At 45.5% G+C, this 23161-nt stretch overlaps 1 protein-coding gene across 1 annotated transcript in view; it reads left to right on the top strand.

Moving 5' to 3' along the window:
- The window catches only part of LOC142587196 (proto-oncogene tyrosine-protein kinase receptor Ret-like), a 352467-nt gene that overhangs the window by 169276 nt on the left and 160030 nt on the right, over positions 1-23161 (top strand). Inside the window, exon 2 of the mRNA XM_075698074.1 lies at positions 16190-16486. Within this exon, the coding sequence (XP_075554189.1) occupies positions 16190-16486 (297 nt within the window). The remainder of the gene's footprint in view (positions 1-16189; positions 16487-23161) is intronic.

Here is a 23161-nt window from a genome sequence, read left to right as displayed (position 1 = left end):
CCCTTCAAACATTGCTTGCCGCATTTACTTGAAGACAGGTCGAGCACGAATATAGGTCGATCCCTATGTATTGTGCTCTCCGAGAAATAAAAAAAAATTATTCGAATATAGGTCGACCCATTAGAATCGGTGCGTCAGATACGAGCACGACCCTAAATCTGAGTTATCATGTTACCATCGATGAGCAAAACGAGAACAAGGTGAAAGCGGGAGCCATTGTTTCGACAATTGGACTTGTTTTATCAAGGCGACATATGCTTTCCTCGGCACAGTATATATAGGTAGGTTTCTTGTAAAGGGGAGAGGGGGTAAGGCGGGTGAGTGCGGCAAAGAGCGGAAGTGTGTTCACGGCGAGGGTGTAGAATTGAGAATAAAGGAGTGCTGTGCACAAGGCAGATGACACGGCCGTCTGTCAGTCACATGTCAACGGCGTGCACAGCACCCCTGTATTACCTGCTTCGCTGGTGGCCGTGGGCTATACTGCCTGTGAAAGAGATAATAGAATGATCTGAAGTGAAGGCACTAAAACGACGGTGGATGAAGAAAGAACACACACACAGGGCGCTTAACCTCAGATCAAGGTTAACCAACACGCCCAACTATTCATCCTAACGTCAGATTGCTCGTGAAATATATATATATATATATATATATATATATATATATATATATATATATATATATATATATATATATATATATATATATATATATGTGTGTTACTGAGATGGAATAAACAAATAAAGGACAAAAAATAAAGAAAGGGTAAGAAAACAAACGAAAGAAGAAAAAGAGAAAAACACACTAAACAACCAAACAAAGTGTTACCTATACTCCTCGTGCACCGCCTATAAAGGCGCCACTGATAACCACCTAGCGGGCGCTTCCAACAGTACGCGCGGCAGCAGTAGCAGACGACAACTCTTTTCAGCAAGGATGGCTGAAGTTCGCGGCTGCGATTTCTCCTTTGTTCGGGTGCCAAGCTGCTGCTTCTGCGGTGACAGCTGTAGGGAAGACGCTGACCTTTGTGGGAGCGGATGTGAACACGATGTTACCGGTGTTTGGGACAACATGGTCCACATACGTGCCAGGTGCGTCCCGAAGCCAAACGTCATGAACCCCTTTTACATGAAGTGGAGCTCATGTCAACTAGCCGATAAATTATGTTGAGTAATGCGATCTCTCGATCGCTTTCTTTAATTCTACCCTTGCCGTAATGTTGCTTTTGTACCTCATGAATCAGCACCCGTCGTTAGTGCAGACTTATATCAAACAAATCCGCACCGTGCGATGTCTGCGTATACGGTTGTGATTTTTCTGCCGATGAATACACGTGACATCGCCGAATAAGTGCAGTCGAAGTCGCCTCAAGAAGAGTAATTGCGAATTTATTGATGGGAACGCATACGCTAGTCAACGAAGTCGCCAAACACACTGGTTAATAAAAGCGCGTGTTAGTGCTGTACTGCCGATGCAATTCTGCTGCATACGCCGGTGAGCTGGCGTTCCCGCTGCAGTTTTTGCAATTTTAAATTCCCCAAGGAAGCTGCTTGGAAACGTACAAAGCTAAAGTCTGACAATTTTTTCAGTACTTTTTTTATAATACGAGACAGAGGTGCCACATGATATATTTAAAGGCAGAGCAGCGCCAGTCAATGTAGATGAGCGCTGGCGGCAAGGCCTGGTTTAGTCCTCTGCAGCGTAAGCGTAATAAGAAATAATTCAATCCAGTACAAAATTCACATGCAAGACGGGACTACGTTGTGAAACAAACAAATTGCTCGGCGTTTTAGGTCTGCTCAGGCAGCATCGAGGTGTGATGACTTCCCAAACGTGGCGCGAACTTTTCAGCGAAAGATGGAACAAAAATACCATATGCGGAAACTATTAGCAATTCGCGCACTGAACTACCTATTTTCTAAACACATTTAAAAAAAACACAATATCTAAGATGCCCTCGGGCGAAAAGAATAAATCTGTTAAAGAAGCACTTCCTTGGTATCATTCCGATAAGGCAGCGTGATTTATACCCTTTACAAACGAGGCAGGGTGAAAACCTCGCAGCTCGAAAGAACCAACAAGAGTTATGCATGGAGCAACTAGCAACAGTTAAACGTGTGCCAAGCCACGCATAAAGTAGATGTAAAAACAAGAAGTGCGCGACAGCTGGTGCGAGGATTTACTGGGCCACATAAAACCAACAATTTCAGTTCTTGCAAACTTCCGTAGCTTTAACATACAAGACAATGCGCTCGTGCAGTCGTGCTGCCTAGCTAGCGCAACGCGGTAAAGAAGCGGAAAACAATATAAGCGGCAAACGACATTCCCAACTTCAGCGAAATGCCTTTAAACCGCATGCTGCACTGCAGACGAACTTCGTCGCTTACGCGTCTAACTATGATCGAGTGGAAAAAAATACCGACGAGACAAAGGAAACGATGAGAACAAGAAATTTCCCGCCGAAGCGATGATCCATTGCTACCGTTGCTCCCGCTGATGAGGCTTTGCGGGGAATGATTAGAACCGTGTCGCCGGCACGTTTTCGCCGGTATTTGAGCCCTCCACCGTTCAACAATTCTTAGATTTTCCTTGAAGCTGTGGCCACCCCACACATGCGAAGGGTGTTGCGTATTTTGCTCAGAAAACGCGAATCAGACAGAGAAGCACTATCAACGACACAACAAACTACGGCGCGCGCCAGGCTCCTTTCCCCCGTGTTCTGCGCAAGGCCGCCACCAGTGGTGCGTCCATCGGCGCGCACTACGCGTATAGCTTGAAATTCACCATAGCGAATAGATTCTAAAGTTCTCTTTGAAACGTTTATGTCTATTGGTTGCAATGTCTTGAACTTATGGATAAGGTATGATTCTCTGTATTTTCTTTCTCGTTCGGAATGGAAATTTGACTGTAAGATGTAGAGTTTAAGCTCATCAAAGTGATGACCTGGTTGTTAGAAATGCTTGGCGACGGCTTTGGGAAGCTCTTTAGCTGTGTCCGCGTGATGTCCGTTTAATCTGACGTTCATTGATTGCCCCGTATCGCCGATATATTGTTTCTTACAGAAGGAACATTCAAGCATATAAATCACATCCGAACTTGTACAAGTAAAGCTAGTTCTGACTTCATGTGTATAACAATGTGCGATGCTTTTAACTTTAATGTCACTTTGAAGGTTCCTGCAAGTTCTGCAACTCGTACGACAACATTCTTTTATTACGGGGGAATGAAGTTGGCTGACTTTTGCGCGCACTAACATGTCTTTAAGGTTTCTGTTGCGGCGATAGGTAACCCTTGGTACATCCGGGAACGCTTTTCTCAGACGCTCGTTACTTGATAATATTGGTTGGTATTTTCGTAGGATGTTGTTTATGTTTGGGAGTGCATTGGAATATTTTGTCATAAAGGCTGCTGGTCTGTCAGATTCTGGTATAGGTGGTTTCTTAGCTAATTCCTACTGTCTCTCCAATCTTGACGCGACATCATAAGCTCCATCAAGAACAACTTGTGCCAGCGTTGGTTTAAGGTCATTTGGGTGGAGGATATAATTGTTATCTTCGCTGCAGATTCTTCTTATTCGTTTCGCTTGTCCGAAAAAAATTCGTTGCTTGCAGTGTCGCGGGTGATGACTGTTGTATTCTAAATATTGCTGGCTATCCGTTGGCTTCCGGTAAAGAGTCGTTCTCAGTTTTCTGTTTTCCATGGAGACCATTGTGTCGAGGAAGTTTATTTGACTAGGAGAGTAGTGAGCAGTAAATTATACACTCGGGTGAAAGTGATTGAAATTGCTAATTAAGTCGGTTAACGCGCTTATGTCGTGTTCCCATATTACAAATATGTCATCGATGTAACGAAGATAGGTGTAGAGTTAAAGGGCAGGATTTCAACAGGTCTGCGTCAAGCTGCTCCATGAAAATGCTCGCATACGTGAGAGCGAATGGTGTTCCCATGCTAGTGCCGAAAGTTTGCAGGTAGTGAATAGAATCGAATTCAAAGTAGTTGAGCGTGAGAACTAACCTAAGGAGCAACAGGTAAACTTCAGGAGCGTGCGCTTGGGAATTGGTTGCGAGGGATTTCGATGCGGCTTTAATTCCTTCACTCATGGGTATGTCAGTGTAAAGGGCAGCGACATCTAAAGTGACTAGGATTTGATTGGCACTGATGCCGTCGAAAATTCGAAGGAAATGCGGTGTGTATTGACCTAAAGATGGGAGGGTGTTGTGGATGTTTGACAGGTGGTGTTTTACGAATTTAGATAGTGACTCGGTAGGTGTGTTATTATTAGACACAATAGGCCAACCTGGGACTTCTGCTGTAAATATTGCTTGGACGGGAACTTTATGTATTTTAGTAAAAAGATAAAAGCGGCCTGCTTCTTTGTTCTTGGGCATCATGAAGCGATATTCAGATTCCGTGATTAGTTCCCTGGACAGGAGCTCCGCTATTGTATTTTGCACAGTATTGCTATAGTCTGAAGTTGGGTTAGAATCGAGCTTTTTGTAATGTGTGTGGTTGCTCAGATGCATGGAGGCCTCATTCTTGTACTTTTTTATAGGCCAGATTACGATACTGCTGCTTTTGTCTGCTGGTTTTATTGCAATATTGTTACGGAAGGATGAAACAAGAGAGAGGAAGAAGAATATCGCGAGACGGCTGGGCTGCTGCGTGTTGTTGGCGGTCAGCCATCTTAACAACTCTAACTCATTTTGTATATATATTGTAAATATAACGCTGGTATCGCATGCTGAACGTCGTGTCATCCAATAAGAAGTGGACAAAGTGCTCCACAAAGGGGTCATCGAGCCATCAGCCAGCCCTTAGGGGATTCGCCTGTCGTCCTTCTGAAAAAGAAAGATGGTACCTGGCGTTTTTGCGTCGATTATCACCACTTAAACAAGATCACGCGAAAAGACGTCTACCCACTACGACGCATCAATGACGTCTTGGACTGCTTGCACGGAGCTAAATACTTCTCGTCCATCGATCTTCGATCCGGCTACTGGCCGATTTCAGTTGATGAAATGGACCGCGAGGAGACGGCCTTCATCACGCCGGATGACTTATATCAGTTCAAAGTCATGCCCTTTGGCCTATGCAATGCTCCTGCTACATTTGAACGTTTGATGGACTCTCTTTTGCGAGGCTACAAATGGACCACCTGTCCTTGTTACCTTGACGACGTTATTGTTTTTTCTTCCACGTTCTGCGGCCACCTCACCCGTATGAAGTTGTCCCCAACAGTCATAACTGCTGCAAACGCCGGCGGCATTAGCCCGAGGTAGTGCACGTGCTTCGTATGAAGCCGTATACTTTCCCTCATGACCTCAGCTTTGCACTGTCTGTGCACTGCCTTCGTAGGTTGGTGCATCGGGACGATGCCTTTATTTTTTTAGTATAGGATGTGGCAAATGCCACATCCTAGTCATGTGCTGTAGTACGTGTGCCGTAGTCATGTGCTGTAGTACGTGTACACCACCTGCCTTCCAATTTTATGCGTTTGCTCTGTCAGCATGCAGACATGAAGTGCCGAGTTCATCATGATGCCGCGTTTAAAAGGAAAGTGATCGTGTGGGCGGAGATACGGACGGTAATCGGGCCGCATCACGGGCGTTCGGAGTACCCGAAACTTGTGTGCGGGACTGGCGCAAACAGAAGATGGTTTTCGCCAGCAAAGCAACACAGTGGACCAAAGCAGGGCGTATTGGCGATGATCCACTTCGGCGATACGATCGCCTCGGGCCTATCTTGAAAACGATCGCGACGGGGGCCGAGTCCGCCGCGCGCTGTGTTTTCGCCGCTAATAGTTAGTGTTGAAGTGAGAGGCAGCTACTGCTGTTTCGCTTCCTCACTCCAGCGTTTCGACAGTGTACTTGCGCGGTCATCGAGTGAGATGTGTTCATGTTTGCTTGTCCGCGTGTGACACCATGCTTGTTAATTTAGATAGTAGTGTACTGTACGGGCGCGCATTAGAATCGGCGCGCGCTAGAATCGAGTAAATAAGGCGATTTGTGACTTGCGCGACTGCGGCTTCGACGTATGGTATCGACATGCATGGCAGGGCATTTTGGTTTGCGGCATGGGCTCCCGCTGCTCCAGCGGTAGCGCTGTTCCACATTGAACTCCATTAGCTCAGTACTGTTGCTAGCTTTCATCACGAATATAGGTCGAGATTCTTTGGTCACGAATATAGGTCGATAGCCAATTATGGGTAATATTTCTGAAAAAAAAAGGTCGATCTATATCCGAATAAATATGGTATCTGCATTAACAATTGCTTTAAAAAATTTGTCAGTCATTGTCCCCCGTTTTTGTTGTGACGACATCAGCAACGACACTGTAAACTCTCTCGAGGAAACAAAAAACATAGGGCAAGACTGGCAGGATAGCCAGCTCACTCGATGTGCGCGCTCGGTGTAGGGCGGTGTTATATACGTATACCGATCTTGCGCAAAACAGTGTGATTACTCAGCATCTGGGGTTCCCTATGAAGTGCAGTGCTTCATTGTTGCTTCTACTTGGGGAAGGCACTCCCGGTTGGGCCAATGAAAAGCTAAAAACATGGTCGGTATGTGATTTCCTTGCATTACGTTTTATGTGGCCTTCGCTATGGAGACATACCAGCACCTGTTCAGTTCATCTACCAACATCTGGTGGAACGTTAAGATGACTGCACCGATACTGAGCTCCCGAGCTGATGCGTAGCACGATCTCGGGCGTCCTAGTCATATATATTTTCGCAAAATTCGGATTGTCATAGCTGCATCGCCTGTTTCTTTTTTTTAAATTCTGGAGTTTTCCCTGCCAATACAATGATTTGATTATGGGGCACGCCGTAGTGGGGGACTCAGGATTAATTTTGACCAACGGGGGATCTTTAACGGGCCCCTAATGCACTGGACCCCCACAGGCGTTTCTTTATTTCATCCCCATCGGAATGCGGCCGCCGCGGCCGGGATTTGATCCCGCGACCTCACGCTTAGCAGTGCAACACCACCGCCGCTAAGCCACCGCGGTGGGTGCATCGCCTCTTGCAGCTTGTCTTTTCAATAATGTAACTAATGTAATATAATGTAATAATGAAATAAGAATGCAATAATGTAATAATGTAATTGGTTGCCGAAAAAAAGTAATTAAGTTACCGTGAACGTTACCGGGTAAACAAAGTAGTCGTTCAATTACCAAAGTACCAACATCGTAATTGATTATACATACTTTACTTGATTATATTATAGAGTTACATATACTTACTTGCGTACAGATCTGACTGTGTAAGGTGAGCTGCTATGGCTGACGTAAGCGTGTGTGTGACGACAGCAGCGAGACGACGGGGCCGACAATCGTATGACGCCGTCGGCATGATTTTCACTTCGGCCGTACGACGCGAGCTTAAAATGTGAAAAATATTTCCTTAAGAAGAAGAACGTAAACCTTATTCTCATACCAATAAGATTCGAGTCCGGCGTCTATTTAGTGGGTCGGGGCACCCGCCGCGGACGCGCTTCCGAGACCTTGTCTCGAAGTGGTTTCCTAGGTTCGCTGGACGGCCCAGACTTGTGCTGTCAGGTTCGAGCTGAGCAGTGCGGTCTTCCAGCGCGAGCGGAGGCTGGCGGTAGAAGAGACGGAGGCACTGCCCGACTTGTTTGTGAAGTCCCGACACTCCCATAGCATGTGATTAAGTGTGGCAACCTCGCCACACGATGTGCATCTGTTTGTAGTGTACATGTCTGGATACATGGCGTGTATGAGTCTGGGGTTTCTTTAAGAATCCGTTTGTAATTGTCTGTAGTGTAAAAACAGGAACTTTCTGGCAGCTGCCTTGCCAGAAAATTCCAGTAAAGCTCTGTTTTATACTTTTGTTTTTTCTGTTATTTAACACGTTATTTTTGTTTTACATTAACAGAAATTTTGTGTTTAAAGACAGTTATGTGTTTTGTGTTACAGAAAAGTTATGTTTTATGTTTTAAATTTTTCTTTTACTTTAATAATATTTTCTATTTTATTTCACATAGAATGCATGTGTTAAACAATTATCGATTATGAGACACAGAAAAAGTACTGTTTTCTGTTGATATTTTTCTGTTACTCCACATTTTTTGTCTGTTCCACTGCACAGAAACTTGGTGTGTAAAGACAATTTTCTATCGTGATGAATAATGGGCGAACGAGGACTGTCGCTGAAACCAACGCTATGAAAGGGCATTCCTCTTCGCGAGGGCAGTTGCCGCCCTCACGAACGTTGGCTGCAGCCGATATTCCTTTTTCGACCACTGTTTACCAATTTTTAGCCTCCATTTTCATGTGAACTTCTGTCATGTTTGAGTTTTCTGTCGCACGTCACGTAATCATTATAAAATAACAAATACTATGTAAATATGCAGCTGGTCTCAAAATAAAAATTAGGCTGTGTGGTCAAAGCTGAAAATATTTAACTGTAGCACAAAAAGACAAAGGTCACACGTAGCGCTCGTGTGTCTCCGTTTTTACTTTACTCAGTTTTCTTGCACTGCTGTGAAATATGGTCAACACTTTTTCTCTAAGTGGCTGCAAGAAATAATTTGTAATTTAGGACATCGTAGAAGAAAATGAATTTTCAATTTTACATTGAAAGATCACTGGACAGATAAATATGAAAACAGGAATATTAATAGAACTGCTTATGCGCACTAGGTTCAGAAAACAAGCAGCATCGGTTTTCCTCCACGTGTTATAACAGCTTGAAGGTCACTTTCCCAGGCTATAGATAAGCTTCCGCTTGCCATGGATCGCACGCGTACATAAAGAAGAAAGAACAGCAAAAAGTACATGCTCTTTCAAAGCTAGGCAAGCGAAGTAAAAAAACACGCGCATCTTTGTGTATAATAGGCAGTGATGGCCAACTTACGGAACTCCCCCGACCCAGTCAGTAAATTTGTTTTGAATTAGTCACAGCATGTCTTCAAACACAAATTTGCGACACACAATATCATCTTGATGGGTGTGCAGTGTGTATGAGGCATCATGGCAGGTGTGCATTATGTCACAGTGTCCAGATGTTGTGAAGTGCACATTGAAGAGATGTGCGTATTTTCAAAATGCAGATACAATCGAATGCCTTTTTTTATGTAAAGAGGAACCCCTGCTGTGTAAAGTCAGATATTGGTTTAACCGTCGTAGCTGACAGCCAAAATAGCAAAACTGTTCTGACCTGGAAATTCTTTAACTTAATTTCTCTCTAAGGCTTGTTTTTATTTATGAATTAACTTATAGGGTGTTACGTGCCAAACCCATAATCCCATTATGAGGCACGCTGTAGTTGAGTGCTAGGATTAATTTTGATCACCAGGGCATCTTTAACGTGCCGCTAATGCATGGGACACGGGCGTTTTTGCTTTTCGCCCCCATCAAAATGCGGCTGTCGCGGTCGGGATTCGATCCGGCGACCTCGTGCTTAGCAGCGCAACATAGTCGCTTAGCCAAGGCGGTGGGTGGGCTTTTTTTTTCTATAAACCAAAGATCCAGATATTTCATAGAGTCATGCGTGACAAAGAGCAGGTGGTAGCGCTAAAACTGTAGTAAATGATGCCACAAAGGAGAGCGAGGCTGCAGTTTGTTTCGTACAAAAATAGAAAATCATTTTATTTTAAAACAAGAAAAACTGATGGTTAAATAAGCCACATGAAAAGAAAACAGAAACAGCGAACTTCTTGCTACAGTGCAGGAGAGCCAGCTTATATACCAAACCATAATGGTGCTGAAAAACAAAGAAAACTCTAAGTGGCCTCGGCCTTACGTTGTTGAAGACTTTTCCTTTAAAACTCAATCGCGAAGACAGCTGCTTATGGAGACAACTTTTGGTGCAAGGCCGAGCTGCTTGCTTGGGCGCTGGACCTTGGTTCCTCTCTCAGGACGTCAGCCTGCGACTGACCTGAAAAACAACAGTGGTGCTTTAATATACATATGGCAGTAGCATGATTGTACGCAGCTCAGTGAAGCGCTTTAGCTTACTTACTGTGTACTTACTTACTTACCTACACAGTATTTACTGCGTAGGAGGCCACTTCCAAATTTTGTTTATACTAGCCACACGACTATTTCGTATCAGGTAACTGCAGAATATCAGTACGTGGTCAGTCAGTGGCACCGTGTACACTTTGAAACAAACAGCACTCACCTTGGGACCCCTCCTACACACACACACAACACACACGCACACAACTTACACACATGCAACACACATACAACACACACACACACAACTCCATGTTGGTGGTCGCTGTTTGTTTCAAAAATGTAGACGCCTGTACAGAAGATTGCACTGACAAGCTTCATTTTATTATTGCCAATGTGCACGAAGCTAGAGAATGTGTGAACCAGTTAATTGAGTCGTCTGTGGTTTTCTTATTTAATTACAGTTAAGCAGACAAAAAGAGACACATTCAGAATGACTACTGCTTCATTTTAAAGGAACACCAGTCAATGAAGACAAAGAAAGAAAAAAAGATCCCAGGTTCGGCTCTACCGGTTCAGCTACAAGTGTTACTGCCACCCTCCCACTACCTTGGTTGTTTTGTTGGTTTTATTTTTATGCGTGTCACCTTTTCATGGCAATAATAACATACCGCCTGTGCAACTATGGTTGACACATTTCTTTAACCATGCAGCCAGTTAGAATGTGATATTAAAAGCGAATATGCACATTCTGTCATGATTTCCTATTTTATAACTCTTCTGATCTTACTATTCCATTGAGGGTACATGTGGAAATTGCGGATTTGAAGGCGATCAGTCGAGAAGTGATGCAATGGTGATGAGAAATGATGATGAGAAATAAATCAATAATAGATAGATGACTTGATTACTTTTTGGCCTCAATTTCGTAATTTGTAAATGTGCTTCAGGTAGAATACTTATGAAGTTATTCAGTGAATTGTTTTAATTAGCAACCTGAACATAGCAATATGTCGCTCAAGTAAAGTTCACTTCTTCATGTAATCCATATCAATAGGCCGAATTGCGCTATATGCTCCATGGTCTTTCTTTTTTTTATTTTTCGAACAAGAACTAAAAACAAAAAAGTCGCAGTATCACCCGAGAGGTGAAGCATCGTTTGTGATAGCAAATTAGTAGACAGCCATACGAAGTAAGGATAGTAGTATTTTTAGGCAGTATAAACCTGGAGGCATTCGCTTACTAGGTGAATTAACGAGCATTGTGTCAGCGCACACAAGCAAACATGAACACATCACACTCGATGAGCGCGGACACTTTGAAAACGCTGGTGTGAGCAAGCGCAGCAGCAGCAACGAGCCAAGTGACGTTCGTGTGATCTATCGGTTCTACTCAAGAGCGGCGAGAACACAGCGCGCACAAAGGTATGAGCCGTCTGCAGGTCGCTTTTAGGATACGGCGCGCGCGACCGCACGAAGTACGCACTTGTTGGCGGAGTCGAAGCTGCCCCCCTCCCTTCCGGCCCGCACTGCCTGCTTTCCTCCCTGTATGACGCGCGAGATTGAGCCGCGACCGTCAGTTCACCTTGCCCCCGGTCGCGAAATGCGCAGTTGCTGACGGAGCATAAGACCCTCCCTTCCATCTCCCCGCGGCCTTTCCCGCGACGGGAGACGGCGCTCTCGGCTTTCTTCCTTTGCGCGCGCCAGGTTGAGCCGCGATCATCGCCTTCCCTTGCGTGCTCTCACTCGCACCTACAGCATACGACGCTCGACGACGGTGTTATCGCCCTGGGACTTTATACGGAACGCCACGGCGACGCTGACGGTAACGGCGATGGCAAAAATGCGCCTGGAGTGTCCATATAATTGCTACCGCAATAAAGGAAGGCAAACAACAATAAAGGAAGACAACAACAAACTGTATTTCTTCTGCATAAACCCGAAGCTGGCGCTTTCCTGCAATTGAAATATAATACTGGAAGCGAAGTTTGCTTCCGCGCAACGCAGGCTCGGTGCGGTCAGAAAATGTAGCAGTCGACAAGGAGACAGGCATGACGGGCTCCCCGGCGTCACGGCGTCTGCGCGACGTGTGGCCACGCTGGGTGCATACACGTTCCACAGAGTGCGTAAACGTGCTCCCGTCTTCACTCTTTGAATTGAGGAGCCCATAGAGTCTGCCGCAAGATCTCTTTCTGTATGGATGCCTGTGCTACCAGCGCGTTTTCTGTACCACCTCTACAATGAGCGCTGAAAATACCACGCAAGAGCACCAGGGCTTGAAATGCAAAACTATATTCCTCGTGAGCCCCTAGTAATTCGAACTCCCGTGGGCTGTCTGTCCTACGTCTCGTCTACAGTAATGTTGAACAGCAGAAAGGGGAAAAGAAACGGAATTTACTTCAGCACCAGATATTTGCAGCATTTGCTATATACAACGCCGGCACGACCCTTCGAGTGCATGCACCGCACGTACGTCGCAAACAAGTCACCTCAGCTATTCAAGCTACTCAACAATGTCAAGCGTAATGGCGCAAGGTAAAAAAATAATCCTGATAATTTAAAGCGGTGGACACATTGCGTTAACTGCATAGTATTAATTATGAGAAACAATGACATCTGCTGCCTTATTACTTTTTACTAAACGTGTTGCTGCAGCTCCACTCATGCAAATTTTGATCATTTGTTTCTTATTTTTGCTCTCCATTGTTCCTACATTTAGTTAATCTTTGTCAGAGCCAGGAAGTGAGGCTAGCAGACGACATGCGAGCAATTCTTTGTGGCCACGAAAGTGATGACAGCATATCTTCGCGGCTCGGGTGCTAGCACTTTTTGCGATGTGCTTTTAAAATGCGCAGATAGTACACCAAGCCACGCAGTCTAGTATTCCCGCTAACTATTTTCAAAATAAAACGACGTAGTCAGTGGCCAGGCAAAATCATTTCCCGAAGGTAACGCACTAAAACACTCGAAGTGCAGCTAACGAAGCAACAAAATCAGTACTGTACCATGTGCCCTCATACGCGGCGGGTTCATATGCCAGTATCAAAGCAAATCAAATATTAGACCGCAGAAAAAAAAAGCCGCACTTTGCGGTCACTTCTATAAACTAAACACTTGATCGTAGCTGAGAGCTACCGTCGCTGAGTGAGCTTTGTTGAGAGCTCACGCATGCTTTTTTTCTCTCGCAGCCACAGGAAAAACAAGTACATTCCGAAAAGGCAAGAATAGACAATAATACATTTGTCAAGCCCACCGGTTAGCCCTTACACGTGCTATAGCAAAAATTAAAGCTAAATTTAATACCCAAATTCCACGTTACCTCACAAAGCCCAACCTACGCTGAAATGTCGGAACACATAGTTGCTAAATTGTTCACTGTCCGCCTCAATATTCTTTGCGGGCTGCATTGTAGTCTCGTTCTATCTCATGAACACGCGTGAAATACTGGGTAAAAGAATACGTCGTGCACTGTTTGTAATGTACTTGAAAAGGAAACCGCTCACCTCTTACAATTTTCGAAAGAAGAAACGGAGCAGTGCCGACGTAGGTTGACTGGAACACCAGCCATCTTGATTATGGTACGGGGCATCAAAGCAGCACCGTAAACAGCGCGTTGCGTGTGGTATATGAAAAAAAAAACGGCGTGTATGAAAATAAAAAAACTCTAAAATTTTATTTTAGAGTTTTTTTGTGCACGTACAATAATTTAGAACGGTTATATTTCAGTTTTGACTCGATTTACCGGCTAGAAATCAAGAAGAACAGAAAATTTGTTCTTCCTTTTAGCAGGTTTCTGTCATAGAGGATTCACGGAAAATTTATTTTGTGTTATATAAAATTTCTGTAACTTTTCTTTAAATTACCAAGTTTTTTTTTACAGTGTACGACGTGCGGATTGTTGGGTTCTACATACGTAGTGGACGAGCATAAGCAAGAGAAACATGAATTGTGACGTCAGCGGTGGCTACATGTTATAGAACCGTACGTACGCTATGCCATCTGGTGCATGTTACAACGACGATGACATTTGCATTCCGGCGATAAAATGTAAAAAATCTGCTTGATCTGGGCTGATGGTGAAGGCGGAACCACGTCGTACAGTTTCTACATAGCGTTAGCTGCTACAAAGAGGGTACTTGGGAATATGGGCCGATCCCGCAGATGTGCAGTCTTAGCGTATCGAAGCGCGAGCTGTCACGAGGGGAAGAACGCGAGAAAGTGGCACGTCACTCACGCGCCAGACGTCGGAGAGAGCTAGTGGGCTTTGGCACGAGAGTAGTGTGCGTGCGACCGGGGTCGACAGTGATTAGAGCGCTGGATATGCTTGAAGGCAGAGGTTCGGCTTGATTGTCGGGCATGAATTTAGTTTTATTACAGAGATCCCACGTGGTGGCCAGACAGGAACTACCTACCACAAGGTTCCTGGAATAAGGCAAAAAATGCGTCGCACTAGAAAAACGAAAAGACGGCAGATGGCAAATTCTAAAGCCCTTGACCACCGGGCGCCATGTAATCTAACATGCCCCCATGAAACACGTCAGCGGGTCCAGGCAAACAGACTTTGCACTTTGGGAGCCAGTCGCTCCGACAGCGACGACTCGAACTGAGAGCCATTCAAAAATAAAGCACCTATCTCTCTTCGCCTGAGGAGCAGTCTTCCCCACTGTCCATATGCGTCGAGTACCAAACAAAAATCTGAGAATCTTGCAACACTACATCACTAGGCGATGGAGATAGAAAATGCGACGGGGGCTCCTTCTACTTCGTATGGTTTCGAGTGCGGCTTAGCTCTGTAATATTTTAGAAATTGGGAACCTTTCAACCGTAAAATTTGTGCATCGTGGCGAATTGATGCCAGGTGCAAACGGGCGCGCTCACTTAATTTTACAATTGGCTCTGAGCACGTTCGGGCAACCTTTTATCAAGTAGGAACACACTGCAGTCTGTCATCTTACATTGTGCACAATCACTATGCACTGCCCAAGACCTGCATTTCACGTTTGCTATGTTTTATATTTATTCAGTGTCATTGCAACCTATAAGAACCGATGATTTCGTCCCTCAATCTTAAGCTTCTGGCCCTTAGTGACTTGAGTGAGCACAAAGATGTGCTCAGCAATGTACAACTTTGATGGCAAAACATCTTTTTCAGACGTATTAAAAATAAACGAAAAGAAAGTTAACTCCAGGTTAACTCCAATATAGTTAACTCCAATATAGGGGCCGGAGCCTTGCGCTTTCCTGATAGTTGCCTAACGACTGAGTGCCCTCCGTGGTAGCTAGTGGCTATGCGTGATATAACAAAAATGTCGTGAGTGCAAGGATCATAAAATGCTCTGCAAAGATAGAACATAGTTAAGGATCCCTGACAGAACAAAAAAAGTATATTTAAGAAAGCCTGAAATAAAGACTTAATATACTGAAAACATACTCAGAAAAAGTACCGGTACCGAAAAAAAAAAACAAGGCGCACTATGAAGCACTTGGATAATGAAAAAGGCTGTAAGGCGATCTTTGAATTTCGCGGGATTTCTCGAATTGACAACAGACTCTGGAAGTTTGTTCCAATATTCAATAATGTTTGGCAGAAAGGATTAGTCACATTATTTGGTAGGTCCATGAAGTCGCTGTAAACTAGAGGAATTGAAAAGACGGCTGGAAATCCGATTAGGATGAAGCAGGAGAGCACCATGAATATCCAGAAAATTATAGTATATGTGGTGAAAAAAAGAAAGACTATTGATCACGCGGTGCGTTGACAAAGATGGAAGACCAAAAGAAGACCGTTTTTATCCCTCTGTCGATGCATGAAACCAATATAGATATGCAATCATGATGTCATTCCTTGTCGTTTGGTTTTTTGGCAAAATATGTCAGACTGTTACGAAAATAGATTGTCATCACATAGTAACGAAACATTACCGGCAGTCATGTAAGCTGCTTGGATGTCACGGCAAGAGAGGTAACCCAGCATTCAGCGGGAGAAATGTTCTCGATGTATATGTAATTTATACCGTGTTTCCAAATTTACCTATCAAGCTTTTCTCGTGTCTCGTCAATTTGAGTCTATGCACGCTTGTGCTTCCCGGTGATCGATCTATGTTTTTTTTTTCATGTGTGTTTGTGTATCTGCGCCCATGTGCATGCTTTTTTTTTCATGCATGTGCTCCTGTTGCGCACTGATTCCATACATACGCTATGTTGCGCATGTGATGCTTGTTCTATGTGTGTGAGTCTCACACTCCTTCTTGTGCCTCACCCTGCAGCCTACCGGGTCGAGTGGCCCCGCAAGGTTCCAGTGAGTAGGGTTGAGCTGCCATCCGACTTCCCTGCGGGCTGGCCCTTTTACACATTGCGCGCGGTCGTCGTGCCTCTGACGCTGCTCGCGGGAGGGTTGGAGGCCGCCCCGCGACTAGGTGGAGCTCTACCACCTCTTCGCTACAGCCTCGTGTCCGCTAACCCCCAGAGTGGACCCAGGCCACACCAATCACACCAGTCAGCACCCTTCGCTGTTAATGCCGTCACCGGGGACGTCACGTTGACTGACGCCTTGCGTCCTAACGGTAAGTAATAGAACGAAACTCGTGACCCAGATTCAAAAAAACTGTTCGTGTATGGAATAATCATTCGTAAGGAGAGGCGACAGACATGGAGAGTTGTTACAAAGTTATTTCGCTATATATGTTAAAACCACAACAGGAATCAGAGCCTGTATTCACAGAGCAGCCCGCACGTTACAACGTTTCGTAGAAACAATTGCCCGTCAGTCGTGATACCCAAGGCAGTATTAGAAAAGGAAGACGAATTAATGGGAACCAGCTCTCAAGAGCGAAAATCACTGAATTCAAATACTGCACACAGGATGAGAGGTAGCAGTGCGGAGAAGTGTGATAAAAAAAAAAAAACTCAGCGCCCTTCCACTCTGTGAAGAAGGATCACCAGCGAAGCTATGGCCTCTTAATGCCGAACTGCACCTCCGCGCGGGTCGACCCGGTATTGCACTGACTTCGGAATCGGCCCACGTGTGGAGAGTGCTTAACGCCTGCGTCACATCCGCCGTGGGACGACCAGGTATTGCACTGACTTCGGCATCGGCCCACGTGTGGAGAGTGCTTAACGCCTGCTTCACATCCGCCGTGGGTCGACCTGGTATCGTACTATCTTCGGGATCGGCCCACGTATGGGGAGTGCTTAACGCCTGCGTCACTTCCGCCGCGGGTCTGCTCAGCATTGCACTATCATCGGGATTATTTTCTACACGTGGACACAATGGTGGGGAAAGTAGCGCTTCACAGCTTCGCTGAAAAAGACAGAACGAAATAAAAATGTCGTAGTTCTGCCCGAAAGGCGAAGTATCAGTTGCGATAGCAAACTATTACACAGCTAGACGAAGTAACGATAGTAGCTTTATCGGCTGTAGAAACTTGAAAGCATTCGCTTTCTAGCTAAATTAACAAGCATGGCGTCACGCGCGCACAGGCAAGCATGTACACATTTTACTCAATGAATGCGGACATTCGCTGTCGAAACGCTGGAGTGTGGAATAGCGGCAGCACAAGCGAGCGAATTGCCCTTCGTGCTGTGTCGCTTCAGTGCGACTCTGTACCCACCGCAGATCGCTTTCAAGATAGGGCCCGCGCGGCTGCGCTCAGCCGCGTCGCCGGAGTAGAGCGCCCCCCTGCTGCCTTGAACATGAACATATCTCACTCGATGACCGCGGAAATTCGATGTCAAAACGCTTGAGTGAGGGAGCGCGGCAGCATCAGCGAGCGAATTGACCTTCGTGATGCCTCTTGCTTCAACGCGAACTAAGCGGGGCAAACACAGCGCACACGAAGCCATCACCACTCGCCGCACTCTATCCCCATCGCAGATCGCTTTCAAGATAGGACCCGCGCTATACGCAGAAGCCGCCAAAGTAGAACGCCCACCCGCTCCTTTCCCTCCCCTCCGGTGCCTTTCGGGCGACGGAAGACGGCGTGCTTCCTCCCTTCCTCCTTTGCTTCTTCCCGGCTTTCCTTTCTTCCGCGGGTGAGATTGAGCCGCCATCGTCGGCTCACTCTCGCATGCCTTCACTCGCACATACAGCATACGGCACCTGGTGACTACGTTATCGCAATTGCACTTTATATGGAACATCACAACAACGGCAGAAATGCGCCTGGAGTCTCTACATAATTGCTAGCGCAATCGTGGAGCAAATCGAGCTACACCATACATTTAAGGACAGTCGCACGAAGAATACGTCTTGGAAAATATAAAGGAACTTATGAACGCCTTGTAGGCAGACGAGTAGTAATGTTTGTGCTGTAGCATGGTTTCTGGTCGCTATTTGATTATCAACGCACGCTATACGCGTAGTGCACCGCCTATAGAGACGCCAGCGATTGCCATCTAGCGGCCGCTTTCGAAAGTACGCTCGGGATGCAGTAGCAGACGACAACACTTTGGAGCAAGTGTTCCTGTAGCTCGCGGCTGCAATTTTCCCTTTGTTCAGGTGCCAAACAATTTCTTCAGCGGTGACAGCTGCACGAGTGGCGCAGGCCTCTATGCGAGCGGACATATACACGATGCTACCGAGGTTTGGGACAAACCAGTCTGCAAACGCGACGGGTGCGTCCCGGAAACAAATGCAGCGAAGCCTATAGTTATACGAAATGAAGCTCGTGTTACGTAGCCTCTTCGTTTTGTTGACGCATTCGATGTATATAAATAACTGTTTTTTTATTCTACCCTTTGCGCTCGTATTGTTTCTGTATCTAAAAAATAGGCGCACGTCGTTGGTGAAGACTTATATCTCGAACGACTCGGCATGGCGCGATGCCGGCACACGTTGTAGTGACGATGATACACGTGACATTGCCGAATAAATGCCATCAAAGTAACCTCAAAAACAGTAATTACGAATTTGTTAGTGGAAATGTGTACATCACTAATCAACAAAGTCCCCAAACGCACGGGTGAATAAAAACACAAGTTAGCTCTGCACCGCCGATGCAATTCCGCTGCGTACGTCGACGAACTGCCCTTCCCACTGCAGTTTTCGCAATATTAAGTTTCCTTATTGGCCTGCCTAAAAACGCACAAAGCCAAAGTTTTACCAACCTTTGAGTATTTTTCTTTCGATTGTTACGGAAGAAAGAAGCCAGACGATGTATTTAAAGGCGAAGAAGCGTCGGCCAAGTTAGATGGGCGCTGGCGGCAAGGCCGGGTTCAGTCTTTTGCGGCGTAGGCATTGCACTCCTACGCCCGTAAGAAATAATAAGAAAGAGTTCAATTGAGTACCAGACGCATACACAAAAAAGCATTCTGCGTGGTAAGTCTGCTCCTACGGAATCAAGGTGTAATGACATGACAAGTATTACGTGAATATTACAGCGAAAATCTAACAGGAATACCATACGAAGCAGCTAACAGCAATCCTCGCCCTGAGCTACGTCTTTTCTAACATATTTCCCAAACAACCAAAATATCGTATGTGTCCTCGGGCGAAGCAAATAAAGGTGTTAAAGGAGCACTCACCTGTACTCATTCCGATAAAACATAGCGTCATTGATGCCCCTTACAAACGAGGTGAAGCCAAAACCACGTATTCATAAAAAATCAACAGTTATGCATGAAGTAACTAGCAACCGTTCAACATTTGTGAAGCCACGCAAGAACAGATCCATAAACATGAACTGCATAACAGCTGGTGCGACGGTTTAAAAGGCCGCATAATACCAACTAGATCAGTCCTTGAAAGCCTCAGCAACTTTAACACGCAACACGATGAACTTGTACAGTCGGGCACCGAAGCAAGAGAAACACACTAAAGGAGCGGGAAACGGTATAGGGGCTAGCAGCATTAATAACCTAAGCAAAATACATTGAACCCGCATGTAGGACGGCCTACAAACTGAACCAAAACATAAAATCAACTTCATCGTTTATCCGTGTAAACATGATCGAGTGCAACAAACACTGAGATCACAAAAGAAAGCCTGAGAACAAGAAATATCTCGCTGAACGGCGGCGATTCATTGTTGCCGTTGCTCCTGTTAATGAGGCCTCGTGAGAATAATTCGGATCAGGTTGCGGCAAGTTTCTGCCGGTATTTTTGCAAGTAACAGCAAAACGAGAACACTGTGACCCGACAGCACAGTGAAAATCCTTCCTTCTGGCCCCATCGTCTTTGATGAGCAGCTTTTGCTCGGGCCACTGTTTTCGATCGGCAATGTGCGTGCCAAGCCAGCAGAATCAGTCCACAGTGCGCGCAACATCGCCGACTCTGATAGCGTCGTAATAGCTGAGTTCCCGCCGTAGCTTTGGGACAAGCTCCATTGCGTAATCCTCTTTCCAATCGCTCAATTATATGCGCCATCCAGTAATAGATGTAGAGCCAGAATCGCAATTTCCTCACTGTTAACTATACCATAGCATGCGCAACCCTTCAGGAAACTGTTATTACTGCGATGTTAACCTTTAGCTTCATCAAGTACTATACCATGCCACTCGTTCACAAAGTCTTACGAGTAATGTCCTCCATTTAATACTCATTATACTGATGATTCCGCTATTTGCAAAACTCACAAAGAGGTCATTAATGGTGTGCATTTAGTGTAATTTTATTCTCCAAAGTTTATTGCCCCTCGGCAGCATTATTAATTCACCCAATTCTCCCAAGAATGCCGCACCTAATTTTTACTAAGCGGACAATGCTAGCACACTGACTCACTACTGAGTCTAGCGTAACATACACTCATGAATTCAAACCTCTACCGAGTTCCTTTGAAATTCTACAACAGTTGTTAATACTTTCTGCATGGCTTCAAGATTATCATATAACATTGCGTAACCCAGTAACCCGTGAAAGGGTAAGAACGGTTAAGAAAACACGGGTAACGTTCGAAGTAATTCACCTCCGGCTAGGATACAAGGTCAGATTGAGATGCAAGAACTTACCTGAAGTTCACACAAAGTTGAGAAATTAAAACAGAAATAAAGGTCACGATGTATAATGCTCATTTAAACTGAAACTTTCATACTCTCTCACCAATAATCTGCAAGGATCTTGAAATATTTTAGCGCAAAAAACTCATTAACGCTAGAAGATTCGTTGGAAGAAAGAAAAGCGCGAGCTTATATAGTTTAACGAGCACTCTCAACCATTTTTTACCAAATACGAGGGTGGACCAGAAAGTCTTTGCACCTAATTCTTAATAGCCAAAATAAGATGCATACAGATAATTACAAATATACGTACTATTCTTCGTACCTTACACTATTTTTCCACACAGTCCCCACACCGGTTCAGGCATTTCTCCCATCGCAGCGCTAAACTTGAGATGCCCCTGTGGTAGAATTCGAACAAGCGTGGCGCCCCCGAACGCTCATTGTCGTGCAGGACTTCATGGCCTTTTGCGAACTCAACGCCACCACCTCACACTTCTCAAAACGAGGCACCTTTACCCATACGTAGGCTGTATTTCCCTGTGGATTGCGATGGGCGATCGCCCCTTGCTCCATAGAAAACGAATCACACTTCGTTGCTCGTACGCCGTGAACGTGTGTAGCACAACCGCCATCTTGAACAACTGTCAGCAGGGCCGTGCCGCGGAGCTACCGGCAGATAAGGCCGGGCCGCTCCAAGAAAGGTCCGCCACTGGGAATTATATTGACTTCGAATTTAGAGCAGTAATTTGTCTAAAAAAATAGGTGCAAAGACCTTCTGATTCGCCCTCGTATGACAGTGCTGTTCCACAATTGAGATTATCGACTGTACCGCGCAGTGATCCGCAAAAGATAACCGTTGAATTAGTTTTTTATATGGTATTAAAGCTTGAGCTTGAGAGTTCCAAAGATCTCGACGGAATTCCAAATGAATTTTGCCGGAAATATACCGAGTGACGCAGTCAACCTTGGCATCCAATGACGCTAACCACTTTCATCTATACGTTTACCAATAGCGGCCTCCAGTATGAAAAACCGAATCAAACGTTTTCCTTTAAATAAAGTGCAATCGTGTCACTGGAATCAATGGTTATCACCGCATGATAAAAATGATTATTCATTCTGAAAGTGGCAGCCTGATAGCTGATAGAAGGAAAGGCTGCAACAGGAAAGATGCCGCGCTTTGCGACTTGCAACAAGAGTGATGTTTACCACATATTACTTTCGTGTTGTAAACAGTACGTGGGGTAAACGGGGCGTGCCTGGACGACAAGCTTAGCGAACACCCTAATAACGTGAACAAAGGGCGCGATGGCTGGCTAGCCTCGCATTGCAGCACCTGCGGTCGCATTCCTCAGTTCCCTAATTGGCCTGCTGTGTACAGTCATATAAATTAAATGACTAGATTAATAATTGAAGCTCAAGGAATCGATAAGCTGGCCTAGAATGTGTTACCACTCCTTTTCATTCTTCGTCAAGGACAGAGAGAGAGAGAGGAAAGGCAGGGAGGTTAACCAGAGGCGAGCTTCCGGCTTGCTACCCTGCACTGGGGTGGGAGATATAGGGGTTGTAAAAACGACAAAGAGCGAGAGGAGAAAAAAAGAGCAGAAAATAAAAGGAAAAAGAAAACAGGTAACAGAAAAGGTGTTCCAATCGCAGGCGTTCACACAGGCCTGTCGATCTCGAGAAGCGCAGTAGCGCTTGCACGGCCTTCTGATGCGATATAATGTCGCGTCGATGTTTCAGAATTCATCCTTTTGACAGAGGCCGGTCGTCGAACAGGTTCAGCACGACGGAGAGCGACTGTCTCTGCACACTGTACTGCGGACACTGGCAAAGAACATGATGAATCGTTTCCGCGTCGCCGCAGTCGCCACATGCTGCGGTGCCGGCCATACCCATGCGGAACGCGTAGGCATTGGTGAACGCCACGCCCAACCGTAGCCGATACAAAAGGGTCGCAGCTCTTCGGGGAAGTCTTGGTGGAAGTCGGAGGCTTAAGGATGAATCCAGGGTGTATAAACGGACAAGCATAAAATGTGCTTCATTCTACTATGATGTAGTGCATTGGCGTGCAAGTAGGCGGCGCATCCTTGAAGCATCTGTCCTAGACAGCGGGATCGGTGGGCGGTTGTCTACTCCATGAGCTAAACGAGCAGCTTGACCGGCACGTTCATTGACGATGACACCACAGTTACTTGGTAGCCAGTGAAAAATTATTTCATGTCCTTTCTCAGTCAGGTGGTGTATGGCTTCTGTGATTTAAAATACCAACTGTTCATGCGGACCGCGCAGTAAGGCTAACA

The sequence above is a fragment of the Dermacentor variabilis genome, chromosome 1 (assembly GCF_050947875.1).
Source record: "Dermacentor variabilis isolate Ectoservices chromosome 1, ASM5094787v1, whole genome shotgun sequence".
In the NCBI taxonomy this organism is placed as follows: domain Eukaryota; kingdom Metazoa; phylum Arthropoda; class Arachnida; order Ixodida; family Ixodidae; genus Dermacentor; species Dermacentor variabilis.
This window is presented reverse-complemented; position numbering and strand designations above follow the sequence as displayed.